At 40.3% G+C, this 24,078-nt stretch overlaps 1 protein-coding gene across 10 annotated transcripts in view; it reads left to right on the top strand.

Annotated features, from left to right (window-relative positions):
• The window catches only part of def8 (differentially expressed in FDCP 8 homolog), a 143,936-nt gene that overhangs the window by 72,428 nt on the left and 47,430 nt on the right, over positions 1-24,078 (top strand). For 9 of the 10 annotated variants that reach the window (XR_014030616.1, XR_014030617.1, XM_081372086.1 and 6 more), the window contains one exon: positions 16,718-16,815. Coding sequence is in view for 7 of the 10 variants with exons in the window: in XM_081372082.1 (XP_081228208.1) it covers positions 16,718-16,815 (98 nt within the window). In the remaining 3 variants the exon portion in view is untranslated. Of the gene's footprint in view, positions 1-16,717; positions 16,816-18,338; positions 18,464-24,078 lie in introns of those variants that run through there. The other variant, XM_081372080.1, reaches the window with a different exon arrangement.

Here is a 24,078-nt window from a genome sequence, read left to right as displayed (position 1 = left end):
CTCAGGAACAGACACCACCGGCTCAGGTTCAGGAACAGACACCACCGGCTCAGGAACAGACACCACCGGCTCAGGTTCAGGAACAGACACCACCGGCTCAGGAACAGACACCACCGGCGGCTCAGGAACTGGAACAGACACCACCGGCTCAGGAACAGACACCACCGGCTCAGGAACAGACACCACCGGCGCAGGCTCAGGAACTGGAACAGACACCACCGGCGGCTCAGGAACTGGAACAGACACCACCGGCGGCTCAGGAACTGGAACAGACACCACCGGCGGCTCAGGAACTGGAACAGACACCACCGGCGGCTCAGGAACTGGAACAGACGCCACCGGCTCAGGAACAGACGCCACCGGCTCAGACACCACCGGTTTAGGAACAGATACCACCGGCTCAGGAACAGACACCACCGGCTCAGGTTCAGGAACAGACACCGCCGGCGGCTCAGGAACTGGAACAGACACCACCGGCTCAGGAACTGGAACAGACACCACCGGCTCAGGAACAGACGCCACCGGCTCAGACACCACCGGTTTAGGAACAGATACCACCGGCTCAGGAACAGACACCACCGGCTCAGGTTCAGGAACTGGAACAGACGCCACCGGCTCAGACACCACCGGTTTAGGAACAGATACCACCGGCTCAGGAACAGACACCACCGGCTCAGGTTCAGGAACTGGAACAGACGCCACCGGCCCAGACACCACCGGTTTAGGAACAGATACCACCGGCTCAGGAACAGACGCCACTGGCTCAGGTTCAGGAACAGACGCCACCGGCTCAGGTTCAGGAACAGACACCACCGGCTCAGGTTCGGACACTGGCTCCGGCTCAGGAACGGACACTGGCTCCGGCTCAGGAACAGACACTGGCTCCGGCTCAGGAACGGACACTGGCTCCGGCTCAGGAACGGACACTGGCATGTCCAGGATCAGAGTCAGACGCTCCAAATAATCCATCATAGCCTTGGCAGCCACACGAATGGGCATCTCTTGATCTGTCTCTGACTGGGCAAACGGAATGTGAACAGTCTCTGACTGGGCAGACGTGACGTGGACAGTCTCCGGCTGGGCAGACGGAATGTGAACAGTCTCTGACTGGGCAGACGTGACGTGGACAGTCTCCGGCTGGGCAGACGGGACACGGACAGTCTCCGGCTGGGCAGACGGGACACGGACAGTCTCTGACTGGGCCGACGCAGGTCTCCTCCTCCTTCTTCCCTTCTGACGGATGTGTACCGTCTCTGAACTGGACGAAACCATCGACGAAGTCCCAGTGCTCGATGAGACCCGTGGTGACGCTTCAGCTATCCTGATTTCCTCATGCCTTTGTGCACATCTAGAAAAATACTCTAGTAAAGAGATGCCCTTCTCTCTCTCTGCGGGAGAAAGTTCGCTACGTGGAATCCACATAGTAACTGGGGACGAGATCCTACAAAAAGTAATAAAAAATGAAAATTACCGCTGGATTTATGGTGACTGAGTCGTTCTGTCACGGATGCACACGGGAAGCAGGAAAATCCAAGCGCAGTAATTTATTAAGAGGGCAATCCAACATCATTGTAATCCATGCAGAGGTCAAAAATCCAGAGAAGCAATCCAAACAAGAACAGGTATAAACAGACAAGAAGTGTGGTGACACAAATTAACGACTCCGTACACCTACAGAAACAGGCAGAGAATAAATACACACAGATCTAACAGGACTAACAATGAACAGCTGGGACAATGATTACGGGCAACAGCTGAGTGTAATGAACAGTGATAAGTGACAGACAGAATGCTGGGAATTGTAGTCAATCTGAAGGACACCGTGAAAACGAGACACAAACCAGACACTGTGACAGGGTTACATTTATGTATTCAGGATTTACAATTATATATTCAGAGTTTTAACTATATATTCGGATTTACAGAGAATTATTCCCAAACTGTTTGGCCCCCCATAGTATATATGTATATGTATATGTATGTGTATATATGTGTATATATGTATATGTATGTATGTATGTATATGTATATGTATATATTAATATGTTTATGTATATATGTATATGTATATATGTATATGTGTGTATATATATATATATATATATATATATATATATATATATATATATGTATATATATGTATATATATATATATATATATATATGTATGTATATATATGTATGTGTATATATATATATATATATATATATATATATATATTTATATTAGAGGTGGGCATAGATTAATTTTTTTAATCTAGATTAATCTAGATTAATTTTGAAATTAATCTAGATTAATCTAGATTAAAATGGCTCATTTGAATTCTGCCGAAGGCATTCAGAATATGTGTGCTTCCCAAATAATGACTATAAAAGTAAGTCTTTGAGAACGGGTTTCTCAAGCCAGGTGGCGCATTAGACCAGGGGCTCATCTCCTGTTTCCAAAATGCATCACAAACTGCTTGAGAAAGCTGTTCTACTCATAGACTGTAAAAGGTTACTCCTGTATTGTTACTGTCCGTAGGCAACATAGGCCTATGTTATTATCAACTACTATAGGCTATCAATTAGGGATGGGCGATATGGCCTAAAATCTATATTGTGATATACATTGCAGCCTCTTGCGATAATGATATACAATATTATAATAAAACCATTTCAGAACAGGTTACACAGATCCTGCTAAACAACTGCTAAATGTATTTTTTTAAAGGGTATATGTAGTTTTGAGAACATATATTGTGCAAAACTGTAAGTATACAACATAATTTTGCAGATAAATAAAATTTAAGTACACTAGCTGCAGAGATCTTAAGTAGGTCTAATGTTTATTATAGCTTTGAGCTTATGAAACCCCAAATTTAAAGTTATAATATTGTCTAACTGATGTCTTTTCAGTTAAAAAGAAACACAACAACAATTCTTAAAGATCTTAAAAGATTCTTAAAAACGGGCGTAGACAGAGATTATGTGCTACGTAGCACATAATCTCTGTCTACGCCCGATTTTAAGAATTGTAGTAGTGTACACCACTAAGATATATTGGAATGAGAATAATACGCGCGCGCTGGTATTCAGTGATATCATGTTTCGTTTTGAATTTGAGGTGGTAGAACGGATTAGTCGTGTGTAAACTTACCGAACCGTTACCCCACACACTCGAATAGTTTGCTGCTGTTTTGTCGGCCGAACCAAGTCCAAATAATGGATGTTGCAGCTTTCAGTTTCAGCCGTGTTTACTTAAGATGACGACGAATATGCGTTGCAGCCGGGTTTACCTCGCGGCCGCGGGTAGATTGCGTCATCATAGCTTGTGTAGTAGAGCCATCTCCCAACCCAACTTGGGGAATAGATTAACGGCGATATTTTGTCTGCGTTAACGCCGATAACGGCCCACCACTAATATATATATTTATACTGCTGGGCCGTTGAATGCTTGAATCTGATTGGTTGACGAACGTTCTAAGGTGTGCATTATTTTCAGGGAAACGCACAGCTAAAGTAGTTCCAGGCAGGTCTTGACCGCATTACAGTTTCATATCACTTCGCGTAGTTAACGGTAATAACGGAAAATAGGATACAATTCATAACAAGAAAAAACATTTAGCCGCATGCGCTTGATCTGGAATTTTCAGTGTCTAGCTTCACAATCAATGGAAACATGCAGTTTAATTTGAATAAATAAAGTATATAGTCCTATCTATAGGCTAATCAATAGAAAATTAAACTGAATATAGGCTAAATAAATGGATAGTCCTGCAGCACGGATTATTATTGCAGATAATATAACAAATAAATAATTATTGATAGGCCTACTTGTTAAAAGGGCTTTGTGTTTCATTTATTTGGCTAGTCTACTGTCATCTGTCAATAATAGAAAAAAAAAGAATGAATTCGAATTAATTACAAGGAATTGAATTAATAAATAAATAATAATATTGATGCACATGCTTTTCTGTCTCATTATTGCAACATCTCTCTCTCTAATAATTGCATTAATAACTGGGGACACACTTTAAGGCCGGTTATGAATGTAATTTGATACGTATGACTGATCATGCCCAAACGCGTGTTCAGCGCGTTCAGTCTGTGTTCAAAGCGGTTCAAAGTCGGTGTTTAAAATATGCTGCGATGAAAACAGTCAGAGAATGTGTCAGCTAGTCGTGTGTCTCCAGCATTAGTCTGCTATCAGTGGCTCAGACCTCCGTTACTAACTCTAAAATGACGTTTTGGAATTAGCAACGGTGGCTTTGGATTAGATGCGTAATAAATTAGTCCTACATACAAGAGCGTTTTAATGACAAAAACTTTACAAACGTCTTGAAATACATAATCTGAACAATGTTTCGAGGTGTGGTAACTGTAGTATAAGCGGAATAATTGACTTCAGGCCGTTGAATTATTAGAAAAATAATGCACACCCGAGGTGAACGGCCACTCCGCTTCGCGTCGTGACCGCATTACCACCTCGGGTGTGCATTATTTTTCTAATAATTCAACGGCCTGTCGTCAATTATTCCTTACATATATATATATATATATACAGTACTGTGCAAAAGTCTTTGGCATGTTAATATCCCCACCCCAAAAATGTCCCCAAAAATGGTTGTAAGTCAGTTCTTTATATCTTTTGCTGTAGCGTGTCAGTAGGAAATATCAGTTTACATTTCCAAACATTCTTTTTGCCATTAATTGTAATAATCCAGTGAGATTTGAAGAAACCTTCCTGCAAAGCTACCTGAAAAACTATGCGCAAGTGTACCTGGACAAAAGCCGTTTTAAATGCAAAGGGTCGTTACATCATATATTGATTTGAATTAGTTAATAGAAGTTAAATCATAAATAAATTCAATTTGTGATTTTATTTTTGAAAGCATTCTCACTTTACAGCATTTTAACACAAGTGCCAGTACTTTTCACAGTACTGTAGCTTTGCAGGAAGGTTTCTTCAAGCATCTTGGAGACGTTCCCGCAGTTCTTCTGGATTTAGTTTGTCTTATTTTTTTCTGTTTCTTCATGTAATCACAGACGGACTCGATGATGGTGAGATCAGATCATACCAGCTGTTGTCAGACTCCTTGTGCATACAGAAATCTCACTGGACTATTACAATTAATGGCAAAAAGAATGTTTGAAAATGTAAACTGATATTTCCTACTGACAGGCTACAGCAAAAGATATAAATAACTGACTTACAACCATTTTTGGGGACATTTTTGGGGTGGGGATATTAACATGCCTAAGACTTTTGCACAGTACTGTATATATGTATATATATATATATATATATATATATATATATATATATATATATATATATATATATATATATATATATATATATATACAGGTGCTGGTCATAAAATTAGAATATCATCAAAAAGTTGATTTATTTCAAGAATTCAACTTAACAGGTGAAACTAATATATTATATAGACTCATTACATGCAAAGTGAGATATTTCAAGCCTTTATTTGTTATAATTTTGATGATTATGGCTTACAGCTTATGAAATCACACAGTTTACACAGTAATACCATGGTCATTGAACCAGGTTTTGGTTCTTTTGGCAGTGTGGGCAGGTGCAAATCCTACTGGAAAATGAAGGAAGCATGAAGTGCTCTGAAAATGTCCTGGTAGACGTAGCTCCTGAGGAAGAGCTCTTATATACGTATACACACAGTACTTTGGCTCTCTATGATATTGGTGTACTAATTCCTATTCTCTGGAATACTTAATTTTGATTGTTTTGTACATTGTAATGGACTATTTTAATAGCTGAAGCTTTAAGATTTTGGTAAATTCATTAGAGTAATAATAATCTATATAAAATCGTAATAATATTAGGGATGCACTGAATGTTCGGCAACCGAAGTGATTTGGCCGAAAATAGGAAAATAAATTTGACAGAACAATGATGCTTTTGATGACACGTTCATATAGCAACCAGCGTAGAGTGAGAGACGCGCATGCTTTATAAATGCAGCTAACATGTCGGCAGTGTGGAATCATTTTAAAGTTTCTGAAAAAGAAAAGGAAAGTTCCTCCTCAGTCCCAGCACACCCACTCCATCTGTGGCTGAACCATTTCATTATCTCTGAGGCATCATTGTTTTGAAATGATCAACTGTCAAAAAAAACTGCAATCTTTAAATATTTAACAATTCCGGTCCTAAGTACTTGTCTGCTCCATGCACAGTCAGGCACCGACTGTTTAGCGCTGCATCTCATGTCACCGATGAGAAGAGGAACCAACTTTCATGTGAGAAAACAGAGAAGCAACATTTCATAAAGAAGAATTAGACACTTTTCCTGTCTAGGACAATTATTCATTTGCTGTGGGTTCATCCACTTTTTTGCACTCTTTTCAATGCACTTTTTAATGCACTTTTTTGTTGTAGGCGTACAGAGTATGTTACATTCTTTCAGCAGTCAGTTATAGGCCTAATATAGGCTATTCAAGAAGGGGGCTCAAAAAGGATGGCCAAATAAAAAATATTTTTATTTGACTAATTTATTTATTTTAAGTTATATTGTGCTTTGGTATAATGTCTGCTGGAATGTTAAAAAAAATATTCAGTTTTAAATTAATATTTTTAAATTGTAGTTTTGTAATTGATTTTTTTTTTCTTTGAAAGTGAAGTGAAAGTGATGTAAAGGCCAAATATGGCAACCCATACTCTGATAATTTGTCCTCTGCCTATTACCCATCCAAGTTAGTGCACACACATTAGGAGCAGTTAGTAGTGAACATACCGGAGCAGCGGGGAACTGGACAGCCATTCACTGCAGTACCCGGGGAGCAATTGGGGGTTAGGTGCCTTGCTCAAGGGCACCTCTGTTCGATTCTCAATACCTGCAGTCTCTCTAACCATTAGTCCACAATTGCCTTGAAAAGCAAGACAATATAGTAAAAAACATTTTGATAAATGGAAAAAAATTGAAAAACTGCATTTGAAATTCGGCTTCAGCCAAGAATTTTCATTTTGGTGCATTCCTAAATAATAATATCATTTATAATCTTTTTTTAAAATAATAATAACTGAAACTTGATATTATGTTGTTCAGCTGTAAGAATATTTTTTTAATAATGCTTTGTTAGAACTGAGTGAATGATTCAATATGCACTTAAGAAATTAGTGGAAGGTCTCAGAAGTTATGATTCTGAAATTCTGAACAGAGGAAAGACCACACAACTGATTAAGCCAAGTATTCCCAAAGGCAGCCAAAGCTACCAGAAGCCATTATAAAAACAAGATTCGTCAAGAGAAGCAGAAAAACCACATGCCGTCAGCTGCAGTACTGTAAATCACTGGACAGAGCAGAATACTGAATTCCCTGTGACTGTGACAGTTAATCACACAAAACAGAAGTGTGCTTTTGCAACACTGATATTGCTTCACGGAAAGACAAATTGATGAAAATGGGATGATGCTTTGTGTGTCTTTGGCCAAAGCACTTGCAAGATTCTGTAAGACTAAAGGGGGCTGTAACATATGCAGACCCAGGTTCGAGGCACACATAGAGCGGGGCTAGTAGGACCTGAGGAGTCACACGTTGGCCAAAGCACTTGATTTATATATATAATCAACCTTTTTAAATGAGTAGTTTCATATTTCTCCAATATTTTTAATTCGATTATGCTTTTTGCAAAACTTCATTGGATTGTAGTTCTTTTCCTCACTAAAGCCGAGAAGTACACTGTCTTGCAACTAATGTGACAGTATAAAAATTTGTTGCAATAATTGCTGGAGCTTTTATCATGGTATACGGTATAATCACGATATTGAAATAAGTTGCAAAAAAAGTGTTGTTATACTATAACTGTCACGCAAAGTTGTAAAAAAAAAAGTAAAAGCAGACGATTACGAAGAGAAGAGGTTAAAAGTCTTTAATAACAAACTCAGAAGGTAATCAACAAATACAGACATAATTCAACTCATGCATTAATGAGAACGGACCACAGAACACTGAAAAGACTGCAACTTAAGTACAAGCCAAATGAATGAAATATTGATAAACACCTGTGCTAATGTAATGAATTAACATGACAACTAAAGAGTGGTGGGAAAACTGAACAAATGAAGACAGGAAACTGGTGAAAATAAACAAAGCCCATGATAATGAAACTAAGAATCTGTGACAATGACAGGTTTAATAACTTTTTTCTTATAACAAAAATAACTGAACATATAAGTACAATAAAGCAACACTCAAAAAAATATATGAAGTAAACAAATGTTTCAAACAGATTAAAGAACAATAGAATTATAAACAACAATAGGTATCACTTGACAATAATCTCATTAATGTTAGTACATTAACATTGAGCAATAGCTTAACATTAACTAAGATAATAAATGCTTTAGAAGTATTTTTCATTCAGTTTGTTTACCGTTTACCCACTGATGATGCTATTACCTTTACCCTTCACACTGCTCTCTCCCACCTGTAAAATAAGAACACTAATGTGAGAATGCTGTTTGTGGACTACAGTTCATCATTCAATACCATAGTACCTGCCAAGCTCGTTGTGAAGCTCCAAGCTTTGGGCCTGAGCTTGTGCTCTGTGCATTTGGATCTTGGACTTCCTGTCAGGCAGACGTCAGGTGATCAGAATGGGCAGTACCATGTAACTGGTGCTCCTCAGCGCTGCGTTCTTAGCCCACTCATGTACTCCATGTACACACAAGACTGTGCAGCTACACACAGCTCCAACGTCATCTTCAAATTCGCTGATGACACAACGGTGGTTGGCCTGATCACTGACAACGTTGAGAGGAGAGAGGAGGTGCGCACTCTGACCTAATGGTGCCAGGGAACCACCTCACTCGACATCGACAAGACCAAGGAGCTGGTGGTGGATTTCAGGAGACAGAGCAAAGAACACATCCCCATCACCATCGACAGGACACCTGTGGAGCGGGTAAACAGCTTTAAGTTCCTCTGTGTTCATATCACTCAGGATCTCACATGGTCTGCTCACACACATGCAATGCTGAAGAAGGTAAATCAACTCCTATTCTTCCTGAGACTGCTGAGGAAGTTTGGAATGAACCCCAGCATCTTCAGATCATTTTACACCTGCACTGTTGAGTGTCCTGACTGGCTGCATTACTGCCTGGTTTTGGAAATGCCTGGCGGGTTTTCCCACCACGTTCTAGGACGTGATCTTCCATCCCTCCAGAACATCTACACCAGGCAGTGTATGAGGAAAGGCCAGTCACTGGTCATTAGTGACTCCAGTCACCCATCCCACAGACTGGTCGCTCTGCTGCCCTCAGGCATACATCTTCGCAGCATCCAATCCCACACAAGCCGACTGAGAGACAGCTTTTTTCCTCAGGATATCAGGCTACTGAACAGCCAGAACTGATACACCTTTACACAGCATGCCCCCACTATATTCTATGCCATGCCCTGAACTTTAAAGGGTAACTCTCGCCAAAATTGAACCTAGGCTCTTTTTGTTAATCTACCCGAGACTTTCATGTTAAAGCATAATTCGAATGGAAACCCCACTTTTAAGATTGACCGTATTTTCGTTTCAGGTCAAAATGCCTTTTGAAATGGAGTGCATGGGGGACTTCTATGATAGCATCAAAATCGCTATTTTTAAAACACTAAGAAGGCTCGACACAACATAAAACTGTGCTCGAAGTATCACCAGGGGCTCTATACATGAACCTGAGCATTGACTACATTGTTTGTGTACATCACATGTGTCAAACTCAAGGCCCGCGGGCCAAATCCGGCCCGCCAAGTTATTTTATATGGCCCGCGAGAGCATATGGAAATTTAGGCTGCCGAAAAATTTCGGCCGAAAATAACATTTTCGTTTTTTGGCCGAAAGATACTAAAAAGCCGCCGCGCCCCTCCGTGTTCGGCGATGGTTTGACTGGCTCAACGTGTTTTATGACTTTGCGTGCGAGTCCGCTTCCGAAGATGCATAACTTCTAGGCGCGTTCCGCTGTGTGTGTGCGCTGTGCTCTCCGCTCCGTGTTCACAGCGCGTTCTGCTCAATGTTCCGCAAGCAACCTCCGTGTGTGTGTGTGTGTGTGTGTGTGTGTGTGTGTGTGTGTGTTGCGAGCTCTGCTCACGCTCACCGGAAAGGCAAAGTCCGCTAAAAAAAACGTGCCGACATGAAATTTCTCTGGACTTGTTTCTTTTTGCAATAGCACTACTGTGCTGTAACATGTGTATAGTCATGGTGTGTATAGCCGTGCTGGGCAACACTGGTAAAATTACTCTCGTTCACTGGTCCTCTCCCTGCTCTGCTCATGGTTTGATTAAAAATAGCTTTGTAGGACTATACTTTATTTTGACAATTGGTCAAAAAATAAATCTGTTAAATCTGATTCTGCTGCATAGAACTGATTGAAGAATAATATATTGATATTTTATATTATTTTAATATATTTTAATATACTGTATACTTAACCTTTGCACCATTTGGATCACTCCGCTTATCTGTGTTTGCGCCACTTGCATCATTAAGCCAGTAGGTGGCGACAAGTGACTGTCTTTATGAGTAAACAATTGAACTTAAAACTGATTAGTGCCAAAAACAATGATTAACTCAGGAAAGAAACAAGTTGCTGAAACCAATCTTTAATGCTAATATAAATTGCTCATTTGCCTCTGGACACAAAAAGATTGCACTGGTGTTCGATTGAAATGTAACATCTATGCAAAATAATCCTTGAAAGATTTCTCATTTAAGGCCATTCCTGTTTGGAATATGTGATTGTGTATTGTCAACAATAAGCAGAAACATTCTGCATTTCCATTTTGTAGTGTGGATCATTCATTGCAATATTTATCCTCATTCTCATTTTTAAGAATCTGTTATCTTGACAAATAATTTATGCTACTGCCCACTGACATGCTTTTAAAGCTATTGTTATCAAATTTTTTGGCCTTTAAACACCTTAAAATGCACATATGTAGGTCCGAGAAATCCAAATTTTCTCGGGGGAGCATGTCCCCGAACCCCCCTAACTACCTCACATTTGAATAAGCATGACTGTGTGGTAATGTGTGCTGGTGTGGCTACAGTGCCAGGGCTGAATTTTTGAGCCAGTTTACCCTTGCATATATACAATAATACATTATTCTCTGTATCAAATCATTATTACCCAGCCCCTGATGTTTCGGGCTCATCCCCTGATGTTTTTAAAACCTAGAAACACCCCTCCAAATGCATATACAATATTTGTAACTTAAATAAGTAATAATCAAATAAAGAGACACTATATTAACATTTTAAAAGTCTTACAGTTACAACCGGCCCTTTGAGGGCAGCCATAATGCTGAAGTGGCCCTCAGTGAAAATGAGTTTGACACCCCTGGTGTACATAAACTTCACTAAAAAGAAAGGTTTTGTACGACTCACTTTATCAGTTAGTGTTTCCGGTGACTGGAATTTTGTCAGTCAAAAGAAGTCGATCTCCGAATGCAACGTAATGAACTGACTCCATATGAGGAAATGTCATGAACTTGTAATTTCAATGAAAAGCATGATAACTTAGATACAAAATTATCTGTGAATTTATATGGAAACAAGCTTTAGGAGCTTTCCATCTTTACTCTCCTCATGTTACGTTGCATTCGGAGATCAACTACTTTTGACTGACAAAATTCCAGCCACCTGAAACACTAACTGATAAATTGAGTCGTACAAAACCTTTCTTTTTAGTAAACTTTGTGTACACAAACAATGTAGTCAATGCTCAAGTTCATGTGTAGAGCCCCTGGTGATACTTCGAGCACAGTTTTATTTTGTGTCGAGCCTTCTTAGTGTTTTAAAAATAGTGATTTTGATGCTATCATAGACGTGCCCCATGCACTCCCATTCAAAAGGCATTTTGACCTAAAACAAAAATACGGTCAATCTTAAAAGTGGCGTTTCCATTCTAATTATGCTTTTACACAAAAGTTTGACTCGGGTAGATTAACAAAAAGAGCCTAGGTTCAATTTTGGCGAGAGTTACCCTTTAACTCCAACACCACAGTTCAACATACAGGACTCTACTGTAGCACACATTGCACTTTAATACAATAATCTATCTGCTATCACCAATCCCAATCCAATTCACATCTATACTGCATTATGTGTACCTGTGTGTATTTTTTAAGTGTATTTTATGTATAATCTGTACTTTTCTTATATTTATTGTGTATATTGTTTATATATTATGTATAATTTGTACTGTTATCTATAAAGTATGTCTAATTGTAATCTATGTACAGTAAATTGAGCATATCTAATTGTATATTGTGCATTTGCATTTATATATTGTTGTCTACAAGTATGTTTCTGCACTGTCACAAGTAAGCTCGCTTTCAAGAATTTCACTCCCCACAGAACGTGCTGTTTTTGATGGACAATAAAAGTGATTTGATTTGATGTTAACTAATGAATTGACTAATGTTAACTAATGGAACCTTAATGTGTTACCGAACAATAATAAAGAATCACAACATTTTCAATCAATATCTAGGGCATGTTTTTGTTCAGATTAAAATATAAAAATCTTAAAAAATATAAAAGTCTTTAAGTATTTAAAGGTTGTATCAGCGATTTCAGGCCCAAACATAAATGATCACATTCATCTAATCTTTCCTAATGATCCGCTAGCTGCCCGCCCCATAAGCATGGCATCAAAAAAACGTGTCTCTTTAGGCAGCCTAGGCTCTGAAATCTGCACACAAAAACAGTTGGTTTCACCAACACTCAAAGCAGTCGTCATAGGCAGCCGTGCACGAGCGCAAAACCTCACAACCGGGGCCTGATACAACCTTTAAGTGCTGCAATGAACAACATTGCAAATACAAAAATCTGAATGACTGTTTAAAACATTTACGGTTCAGAAACAGAAAGCAACGTAGCTGCTTTGTTTACGGGGTTACTGGGGTAACAGCTGCATTTCTGCTGTTCCGTCAGCGCCATCTGATATCAGAGAGTCTGCATTTTCATTCAGCGCGTCTCCTTAACTCATTCCGCCATGCTTTGCTCATCCATGTTGGGTTTGTTTAAACAAGAGTGCGCATGCCTCTTAGACGCAGCATACAGCGGTGTTGTGCATTTAAAATTGTTGATGGTAAAATTATTCTTAAAATGCATTCTAAAAATAGTAAGAGTAAAAAAAAAAAAAGAGAAAGTAGTAATAAATGATTATTCACGGTATATTGGAGTGCCCACGATAACAATATAGTGCATGTTCATTATCGTGATATACTGTATCGTATTACTATACTGGCACAATACTTACACCCATTTGTACCTTTTTTCGATTTTCAAATACTTTTTTGCTTGAAATCAAGTTTGTAATTTTGTGATCACCCTTGTAGCTGGTTGGCTTGGTTCATTGTCTATAACTCTTTAAAAAAATACTTTTTTTTTTAAATCCCTATGGGTGAAATGAATGGAAAAAATAATTCTGGAACCAACAAGTCAAGTCACCTTCATTCATATAGCGCTTTTAACAATACATATTGTTTCAAAGCAGCTTTACCGTGATGACAGGAAATTACAGTAACAGAGATTGTTTTGGCTTTATAGCAGCTCTAGGATAAAGTTGTTGTCCAGCTAAAGTTAGTTTTGATTGATTCACTTCTGTCGCAACAATCATTAGTTATTAACTTAGTGGCCTCTTACACGACACCCATCTATGCGCTCCAGCCGCTCATTTGCACAAAGCAGTTGCCTGGTGGCTCAAGAACGCAAACCATGAAATAGGTTCCAAGGTACAAGCCTTGAAAAAAATTATAATAATTATCTCTGCGCAAACTTCATAAACGCAAACCTGTGAGAATGCTGACGGCATGCACATGTGTATTATGTGTTTAGTCTGTAGGTATGCTCGTTTGAATATATATGTGCACAGGCGTGTAGTCCTTCTTTACAAACCAACCCTCAACAAGTGACTTGTCTGGCCTTAAAAAATTATAATACAGAATTTATCGCTTCCGTGTAGCCACGTGAACCGGAATTATCCCGACAACGTTTTATCTGTACAGAGGTAAAGGGGAGGGAAGGAGGCCTTCACAGGGGAGAGACTAGTTGACAGTTCAGGGCTGTGTTGTCGTCGTGTCTATTCAGGTCCTTCATCAGATCTGGATACGGCCTGTATCCGGCAGACCTCGAGATAAACAGAGAGACAAATATTAGTGTAGATGCCATCCTTCTTATGATGTAACAAGTACATCAGGATTTATGGGAAGTGTTCCCGGTTCCGGCTGACCTAATCTATGTAGCCTAACATTGAATTATAGAAGTCTATAATGTGTTATGTGGATGCTGGGTAAAAGAGATGTGTTTTTAGACTAGATTTGAACTGACAGAGTGAGTCTGCTTCCCGGACAATGTTAGGAAGATTGTTCCAAGTTTTGGTGCTAAATAGGAATGCACGATGTTTAATAGGGAGCCAATGCAGTGTTGACAGAACCGGGCTAATATGGTCATACTTCCTGATTCTGGTAAACTGCTGCATTTTGGACCAGCTGTAGTTTGTTTATTAAACGTGCAGGGCAATCACCCATTACAGTAATCTAGCCTTGATTTCATGATCGCATGAACTAATTGTTCCACATTTGTCATTGAGAGCATATGAAGTAATTTAGATATATTTTTAATATGGAAAAATGCAGTTTTACAGATACTAGACATGTGACTTTCAAATGAAAGATGAAAGATTGGTATCAAAGAGCAAACCCAGGTTCCTAACCGACAACAAAGACTTGACAGAGCAGCCATCAAGTGTAAGACAGTATTCTAGGTTATTACGTGAGGACGTATTTTGTCCAATAATTAGAATCTCTGTTTTTTCAGAATTAAGTAGTAGAAAATTACTAGTCATCCAGTTTTTTTTATGCATTCCATTCATTTTTTGAATTGGTAAGTTTCTTCTGGACGTCAAGAAATATAGAGCTGCGTATCATCCGCATAACAGTGAAAACTTATGCCATGCTTCCTAATGATATCTCCTAAGGGTAGCATGTACAGAGTGAACAGCAACAGTCCTGGTACTGAGGCTTGTGGTATGCCATACTGAACTTTTGATCGATAATACATCTTTTCATTTACTGCTACAAACTGATAACGGTCAGATAAGTATGATTTAAACAATGCTAATGCAATTCTACTAATGCCAACATAATTTCCGAGTCTATTTAAAAGAATGTTGTGGTCAATATTATAAAATTCTGCACTAAGATCGAGTAACACTAATAGAGAGATACAACCACGATCAGATGATAAGAGCAAATCATTTGTGACTCTAACGAGAGCAGTCTCAGTACTATGGTACAGTCTAAATCCTGACTGAAAATCCTTGCAGATACCATTTATTTCTAAAAAAGGAACATAGTTGTGAAGATACTGCCTTTTCTAGTATCTTTGACAGAAAAAGTAGATTCGAGATCGGCCTGTAATTGACTAATTCTGTAGGATCAAGTTGCGTTTTTTTAACAAGCGGTTTAATCATAGCCAGCTTAAAAGTTTTTGGTACGTATCCTTATGACAAAGATGAATAAATTCAATTAAGAAGAGGATCTATGACCTCTGGAAACATCTCTTTCAATAGCTTAGTCTGTATAGGGTCTAATATACATGTTGTTGATGTAGATGATTTAATGATTTTGAGTTTAGAAAATTCTTCCTCTCCTATAGCAATGAGTGAATCAAATTTTTCCTCAAGAAGACTACAATGCAATGCCTGATGCGATACTGTAGACGGTTGCATAGTTATAATTTTCACCCTGATATTATCAATCTTGTAAGTAAAGAAGTTCATAAAGACATTACTGCTGTGCTGCATGGAAACGTCTGGGGTTGAAGCTTTATTTTTCATTAATTTAGCCACTGTTTCAAATAACTAGGGTTTTGTTTATTTTCTTCTAATAGGGTTGAAAAATAAGCAGATCTAGCAGCTTTTAAGGCCTCTCTGTATGCAATTGTGCTCTCTTTCCATGAATGTGAAAAAACTCTAGTTTTGATTTCTTCCAGTTGCACTCCATTTTTCTGGCCGCTCTTAAGGGTCAGAGTGTGCTCGTTGTACCACGGCGTTGGACTATTTTCTTTAATCTTCTTTAAGCGCAAAGGAGCAACTGTGTCTAAAGTGCTGGAAAAGAGAGAGTCAAAAGTTTCTGTCGCAATATCAAGTTCTTCTAAGTTATCTGGGATGCTGAGGAGATGAAACTGATCAGTTTATATTATATGGAATATTATAATATGTTATGTATCTATTAATTGAACACACCTTTAGAAAGTATAATGCAATAAAACACATGGCAAACAACCAATTTCAGATGTAACAAGGAATCTGCAAATATTATAATGCATTTTAACTTTGGCTAAGTGAAGTTTTACCTAACTTTCCTTTAATGCTTTGTTAGAATTGAGTGAATGATTCAATATGCACTGAATGATCCTCATGTAATACTGTTCAGAAACTTGTAAAATAGTTCATTTTAGTAGTTCATTATAGTAAATGGTTCATTTTATTTTAATTCAAGTCGTCAGTCGTTCTTATTGCTAAGAAGGAAAGACATGACAAAGATAATACACAGGTACATTTTAAAATAATTTAACTCAAATAGCTCAAATCATTATTTTATGTACAAGTATTTTTTTTTTTTTTGCACACCGTTGTAAACAGGAGCTCTTGCTCAGAGTAAAGATGTGTGTGATCTGAATCAATATCCTGTGTCCACAGAGGTGAGGTCGGAGATCTTTTCCTCTGAATCCAAAACTCAGAGTTCAGACCGTGCAATGGATCTGGGCTTGGCTGAAGACCACTTCTCTCGACCTGTGGTAAGCACTTATTGCTTTTATTTGTGCTTAAAGGGGACATATCATGCTAAATCCACTTTTTTAGCCCTTAAATGCATTTTGTTGTATATTTGGAGTGTTTAGAAGTACAGAAAAGATGAAATTATTCTCTTCAGGTGCTTCGTTGATATCTTTATATTCTGTTTTGGTCATATTTTTCAACCTGTTCCGATTTTTCTGTTATCTATGACGTTTTTTGAACTATAACGTCACAGTATTTGCAGCGGAACTGCCAAATAAGGACATTGACTTCCGGCCCAACACTTCGAGCAATCCGCCATTATTATTTCTCGCTGCAATTTTGTAGTCCAAGCTAAAGGATGCAGAAGTTACGAGAGGGTAAGTTAAAATGTTCGGTTGTTGGATGTAGTAACCCACACGCTTTATTACACCATCTAATGTAGATGAACTGCCGCGCTTGTGGCGCATGTTTGACTAAAAGAACGAGCAGAGAGAGAGAGACCCGGTCGCGCGCGCGCGCTCACTCTCTCTCTTCAGAGAGGCGAAAGTGTAAACAAGACATCACCGTCTCCAAACTAGACGCTGTCTTGCTCTCTCTCCCTCGCACATACTAATCAAAATAAATCGACACGGTGGTAAAAGGTCGGAAGACCAAAGTTTCATGTGTAACAGTTAAATACAGTAACACACCTGATACATCCATATGAAGACGTTGTTCTGCAGGTTCGTCGTCTTCATTTTTATCTCGCTCCGGCTCCGACTCTGGCTCGAACATGTAAGGCTGGCTGGACAAGTCTTCCGTTGTTGACATTTTGTTAATAACGTGTGAATAAAAAGTTTATGTGCCGCTAGATAATCCTATCTCTGCTATCAGACTACAAAAATGGCCGAACGGGGTGGAGTTGAACCTCTGCAACCTGGAGAGGGGGCGAGGTATGAAGTGTCTCAATTTTATTTAAAGAGACCGCACCAAAACGAGTTGCTCTCAGACGCACATCAGAAAAGGAGTAGAAAGGGGGCTTGTGGAGCTATAATAATGAGGAATTCAGACCCAAGCATTGCAGTTCCGCTTTATATAGACTACAAATGTATGATTTATATGTAAAAAGGAACAATTTAAAAGCATGATATGTCTCCTTTAAGCAGGATCTGACTGATACTGTTTGCAGATAGGCTTAGCAGTATCTATATGCTGCAGATGGCCATTATAATGCTGATATATACATAAAACTATTTAATATTAGCAAATGATATGTACACATTTACTTTTACATGTATTCATTTAGCAGATGCTTATACCAAAGCGACTTACAAATGAGAACAATAGAATCAGTTAAACTAACAATAGGACAGCAATATGCAAGTGCAAACCCATCCCAGTTTAATCTAACACAGTATGTCTATAATCTAACACTTTTTTTTTAAATAAAGATAATAGATATAGAATAGAAGATAAAGTGTTAGTATTAATGTATTGTGTTGCCGAAAAAGATGCGTCTTTAGCCGTTTCTTGAAAAGGGCCACGGACTCAGCAGCTCTGGTTGAGTTGGGCAGGTCATTCCACCAGCATGGAACAGACCAGAAAAAGGTCAGAGAAAGAGATTTTGTGCCTCTTTGAGATGGCACCACAAGACGGCGTTCACTTGCAGAGCAAGTTTCTGGATGGCAGGTAAGTCTGAAATAATGAGTTTAGTAGGGTTGTACTGAGTTTGAGTTTGAGTTGTACTGAGTAAATGAGTTTAGTAGGTACAGCAGAGACAGTGGTTGTTCTGTAGGCAAAAGTCAGTGACTTGGATTTGATGTGAGCGGCAACTGGCAACCAGTGCAATTTCGTGAGGAGAGGAGTGGCGTGTGCTCTCTTCGGCTCGTTAAAGACTACTCTAGCTGCAGCATTTTGGATCAGTTGCAGAGGTTTCATAGTGCAAGCTGGAAGACCTGCCAGGAGAGCATTACAATAATCCAGTCTGGATAGAACAAGTGTTTGGACAAGGAGTTGTGTAGCAAGCTCTGATAGGAAGGGCCTGATCCTCATAATGTTGTATAAGGCAAATCTGGAGGACCTGGCAGTGTGGTCTGTAAAGTTCAATTGATCATCAATCACAAATCCAATGTTCCTGGCTGACCTAGATGGAGTTATGGATGACGAGTCTAGCTCAATGGTGAAGTTGTGGTGACGTGTTGGGTTGGCCGGGACCACAAGCAACTCTTTCTTCGCAAGGTTTAGTTGAAGGTGGTGGTCCTTCATCCAGCCAGAAATGTCTGTCAGGCAGGCTGAGATATGAGCAGCAACCATCAGATCATCAGGCTGGAATGAAAGGTAGAGTTGTGTGTCATCAGCGTAGCAGTGATAGGAAAAGCCATGTTTCTGAATCACAGATATTAGTGATGTCATGTAGATGGAGAAGAGAAGTGGTCCAAGCACTGAGCCCTGAGGCACTCCAGTAGCTAGATGTTGGGTCTTAGACATCACGCCCCTCCACAATACCCTAAAGGACCTACCTGAGAGGTAAGACTTGAACCATTGTAGTGCGGTTTCTGAGATGCCCTTCGTCTTTAAAATTGACAGGAGGATCTGGTGGTTAACAGATCCAGCAGGATGAGAACTGAGGATTTGGAACCAGTCTCAGAGCTTCATTTACAGAGAGCAGGGCAGTCAGAGGAGGAGGAGGGTTGAGAAGAGAGGTGAAGGTTTTGAAAAGCATGCACATTTTTTTATTTATTTTGTTGTTATAGTAAGTCATTTTAGCAGTAGAGATATTAGCAGAGAAGGAAGAGAGGAGGGATTGATAAAGACCAAGGTCAGTTGGATCTTTCGATTTGCGCCACTTCCTCTCTGCACCCCTGAGTTTAGAATGATGTTCGCGGAGAACATCAGACCAGAGGGGGTGGTGCGGGCTGTCCTGGAGGAAAGGGGGCAGAAGTTGTCCAAGCAGGATGTTATAGTGGAGAAAAGAGTATCAGTTGCACTGTTAGTGTCTAGTGTTGAGAGCTGATCAGGTGGAGGAAGTGTGGATGAGACCAAAGAGGATAGGCAGAGAGAGTGAGAGTGAGCATAGGTTTCTCCAAAAGGTGACCTGTGGAGGAGTGTGTGTTGTGTTCTGAGGCAGGTTGAAGTTAAGAGTGAGGAGGAAGTGATCTGAGGTGTGCAGCAGAGTGACCAGTGTATGGTCAGTGGAGCAGTAGCGCGTGTAAATAAGGTCTAATTGGTTGCCTGATTTGTGAGTAGCTGCAGTAGATACTCATTTGAGGTCGAATGAGGCAAGCAGAGTGTGGAAATCAGCAGCCTGAGGCTTTTCTAGGTGGATGTTGAAGTCTCCAAGAACTGCGAGAGGAGTACCATCCTCAGGGAAGGATGAGAGTATAGAGCTGGGCGATAAAACGGTATCGGTATTTATCGACGGTACACCATTGCCGGTAACGATATAAAAAATGTTCAATATAGCGCTCGATATTTTCATTAAAATGCGTGCGTATTGCCCGTAGATCTTAGGGGCCGTTCACATATCGCGTCTAAAAACGCGTGGAAAGCGCTTGCGTTCCCGTGGCGTCTGTCATTGCTATGCAACCATGAACTGCGCACTCCACATCATGATGAATAAAGGTGCGTTCCATTCATCTGTGATTCGTAAGTGGACTGCAAAGTTAAAGATGGCGCGACCACCACAACCTTGCCCAACATCAAAAGGCAAACGTAATGAAAGTGGAACGAAAACTGCGCCAGCCTACTATTATTTTGTGCTTCACGCTCAGTTTGGACCATTGTCTGTGCAGCGCGAGCTGATCTTGATCAAGCGACACTGTTACTACAAAGCGCTAAGAGATCCAGTAAAGAAAGCATTTGAATTCGCCACTGAAGTAACCTTAACCCCCTGAGGTCGGCTATCGCGCCGGCGCGATAGGCTCGTTTTTTTCCGTATGAGTACAAAAAAATAATAAAATAAAAATATTCATTTTTATCTTATATGCTTGTGTTATACATCAATCTATCCTGTTAAGTGTGTATTATTTTTGTGTACACTCACAATAAAAACAAAGTGTTGTGCTTTTCGCCAAATAAAGAAAAATAAACACGAAGCGAGTTCTGCCTTCTCTCTCTCCGTGTAGTCCATTCTGAAACGCGTCCGAAAATGAATCATAACTCAGCGAATACTTCTCACACAGGCATGTGAGATATGTCTTTATGAAGCTTGAAATCTCCTCTTTTGAAGTAATGAAGTAATTTATATAAAAAACAAATGTTTTCAACTCATGTAATCCGTTTGAAAGCAAGGAGAGGTACCGTTTTTCCTTCTGCCTCATTATCTCTATAATCAGCTGCGGCCGCCCCGCCCCCGGCGCGATTCACATGTAAATCGTTAGATGATCTAGTATGCAGCGCACCCGCCCCCTGATCAATGCCATAAAAAGTTTCTTCATCAGACTTACTGATAGTTCATCGCGTTTTGAGTATGACACGCTTCTCCGGTAATAAAGAGCCCTTCAGATGATTCTGGACGGCGAGGAAGAATGCACCTTTTCCTCAGAGGAAGATTGTAACTCAGACGACGAACGGCAGCATATTGAAGAGCGAAGTAAGTTTTACTTAAAAGTCTTTTGTCTTTTATTTTTCGTGTTCGCATTTATGAGGAAAAAACAATATTACGTGACAGTTCTCCATTATGGACGCGAGCGCTCTAAAAAAATCACTAAAAGACTTTCAAACTTTCACAGAGACCTCAAAACAGAAAGTACAAATCCTTTCTTTAAAACGAATTTCGTTTTGTATCAATTGTATCTTACTTTTAATAATTTTTTCATTAACAAATTTCCTGGATTTAAACTGCAAATTAACATTTATATTTCTTATAATAAAAATGAAAGACCTATGTTACAGACATATGAAAGACAACATTTCGTTGATTAGTTTTGGATAGATTATACATTTTTAATGTAAAATATCTGCCACCTCAAATAAGCTTTTGTTTGCCAATATTTGCTTATGTTAAATATAATATGTTTTGTCAAAAATAAAGTTATCAAATAATCAATCAAATCCTTAACTTTGAAATATGTATGATAAAATGTATACTTTAGTTTTTACAAAGAAAGATTACACTTGAATTGTTGTTGTAATTGTAACCTTTTTAATAAAAAAATATATTTACAAGGTAGATGTAAACAAACTATTAAAAGGTAAATATAAGCCTTTTCTTTAAATAACTTTTATTGTGTTTTATTATTGACAAATTTGGGAAGCACATAAATATTCCAAAACTGAAAATACAGTATGAGAATTAACTGCACAATTACTAGACATGTTTTCCTTGGATATTATAGGCCAAATTGCAAGCACAATATGAGGAAAAATAAAAAAGAATTGAGATGCTTCCAACTGTTGCTCTTGCATTCTTGTGGCTCAGTGACACCTGAATGAATGGCTAATTAAGTATGCGTGCCCCATTGTCTCCTCAGGTGTGAACCACTACATATACATGACCGTTGACGCCCACTCCGCATATGGCCTTTCCAAACAGAAAGTGCTTTGCAAAATTCAAATCAATGTATTGTGTTATGTGAATGATAAGGCAGGGTGATTTTCACTTCATTTTGAAGAAAAAACACTAGGCGATGACATCTTTTAGACAAAAGTCTTATTGGCACATATTTAGAATGTGTTTTATGGCCTTATTTCAGAAACTTTAGTTTTTAGTTCCCTTACGAGAACGTTCTCTCGTACTGCGTTGCAAACGCTGTGGGAAAACTCCTTTTCTCGAGAATATTGAAGCCTTTATTTTAAAACGCATTGCATGCAGCACAGGCGAGAGCATCAAGCTCGCGTGAGCGAGCTGATAGGCTGTGCTGTGGGCAACTGCACGAACCAATGGCGGATCGGCAGAGGCGCGCGAACCAATCAGGGAGCTTGGCACACTGCCAGTGTCAAGCGCGCGAAACTGCACGTGACCAAAGCATATAAATATAGACAATATTCCGCCATTTGACAGATTTTATCTCCTTCAGCTCGACTCACCTCGTCGCTGATCTTCTCCGGATAAAGAAGCCGCTCGTCGTTGAACAGCCGTCCAGTGGAACAGCTTCGCATCCCGGCATCTGCCAGCTGAGCGTTTCCCTGTGGCATCCGACGAGTATCCTTTTTCTCTTTCTCTCTATCCTAAAAGAGCAAATTCGCTGTTTTCACAGCGCGCGGTGTTGATTCAAATGCCGCTCTCTATCTGTGAATACTGCGGGTTTCCCCTGCTTGTGTTTACAGACACACACTCTGTGTGCTGCCTGTCTGAGCACGCCGAGTCAGCGCTCACTATAGGCGGCTGCTTTCTCTGCGACGGGATGCCTGTTTCTACTCTCCGCTCGAGACTCGCTCTCGCTTCGTCGGTGAGTTATCCCGCCCATCTTCCGTCTTCGGCGCCCCGCGAGCCCCGTAGGAAGAAGCGGCGCATGAGGCGTCCTGAACGCGGTGAGTTTAGCGGATGCACGCTGGGCTTTTCTCCACGTGCTTCCCCCACGCTATTCTCAGTTCTGTTCTCTCAGAGCGACCAACGCCCCTTGTCTGAAGCGGCGGGATTCGTCTCTTTTGACGGATCTGTTGATGTTAATGCATGACGCAGTTCCGTGGCGGCATCTGAGAACGAGGATTGTTGGGCTCCGCGGACCCCTCCCCCCGTCTCAGTTAGACCCTTCTGACACTCGAGCGAACATCGACGTCGAACTCTTCCGCGTCATGTCTCGCGCTGTCAACGAGCTGGGACTCTACTGGTTTTTCTCCAGCTGAGCCTGCCAGAAGCCGCCTCGACGAGTGGTACCTGCCGGGGCGCCAACAGGCCCCTCGTCAGCGCGCCGCTCCATTTCTACCTGAGGTCCACGTAGAGCTCACTAAAAGCTGGCGCGCGCCCTTTTCAGCGCGAACGCGCTCATCTGCTTCTTCAACGCCCTCCACTGTTGACGGCGCTGAAGAAAAAGGTTATGTGTGTCTCCCCCCACTGGAGGAAGCGGTCGCTGCACACTTATGCCCTCCCACTGCAGGAAGTTGGAGGTCTAAGACTGTGCACCCATCTAAGCCGTGCAGAACTACTTCGGCCATTGCCAGCCGCGCTTATGCTGCCGCCGGTCAAGCCGCCTCTGCTCTCCACGCCATGGCGTCCCTCCAAGTGTTTCAGGCAAAGCTCCTCCGCTCCATGGATGAGTCAGGCCCTGACCCAGACACTTTTAAGGACCTCAGAAGTGCGACAGATCTGCGCTACGGGCCACTAAGACCACCGCTCAAGCACTGGGCCGCAACATGGCCAGCCT

This window comes from Scardinius erythrophthalmus (genome assembly GCF_964197995.2).
Source record: "Scardinius erythrophthalmus genome assembly, chromosome: 8".
NCBI lineage: Eukaryota > Metazoa > Chordata > Actinopteri > Cypriniformes > Leuciscidae > Scardinius > Scardinius erythrophthalmus.
The sequence above is the reverse complement of the archived record's forward strand: the minus strand, read 5'-3'. Positions and strand labels throughout refer to the sequence as shown.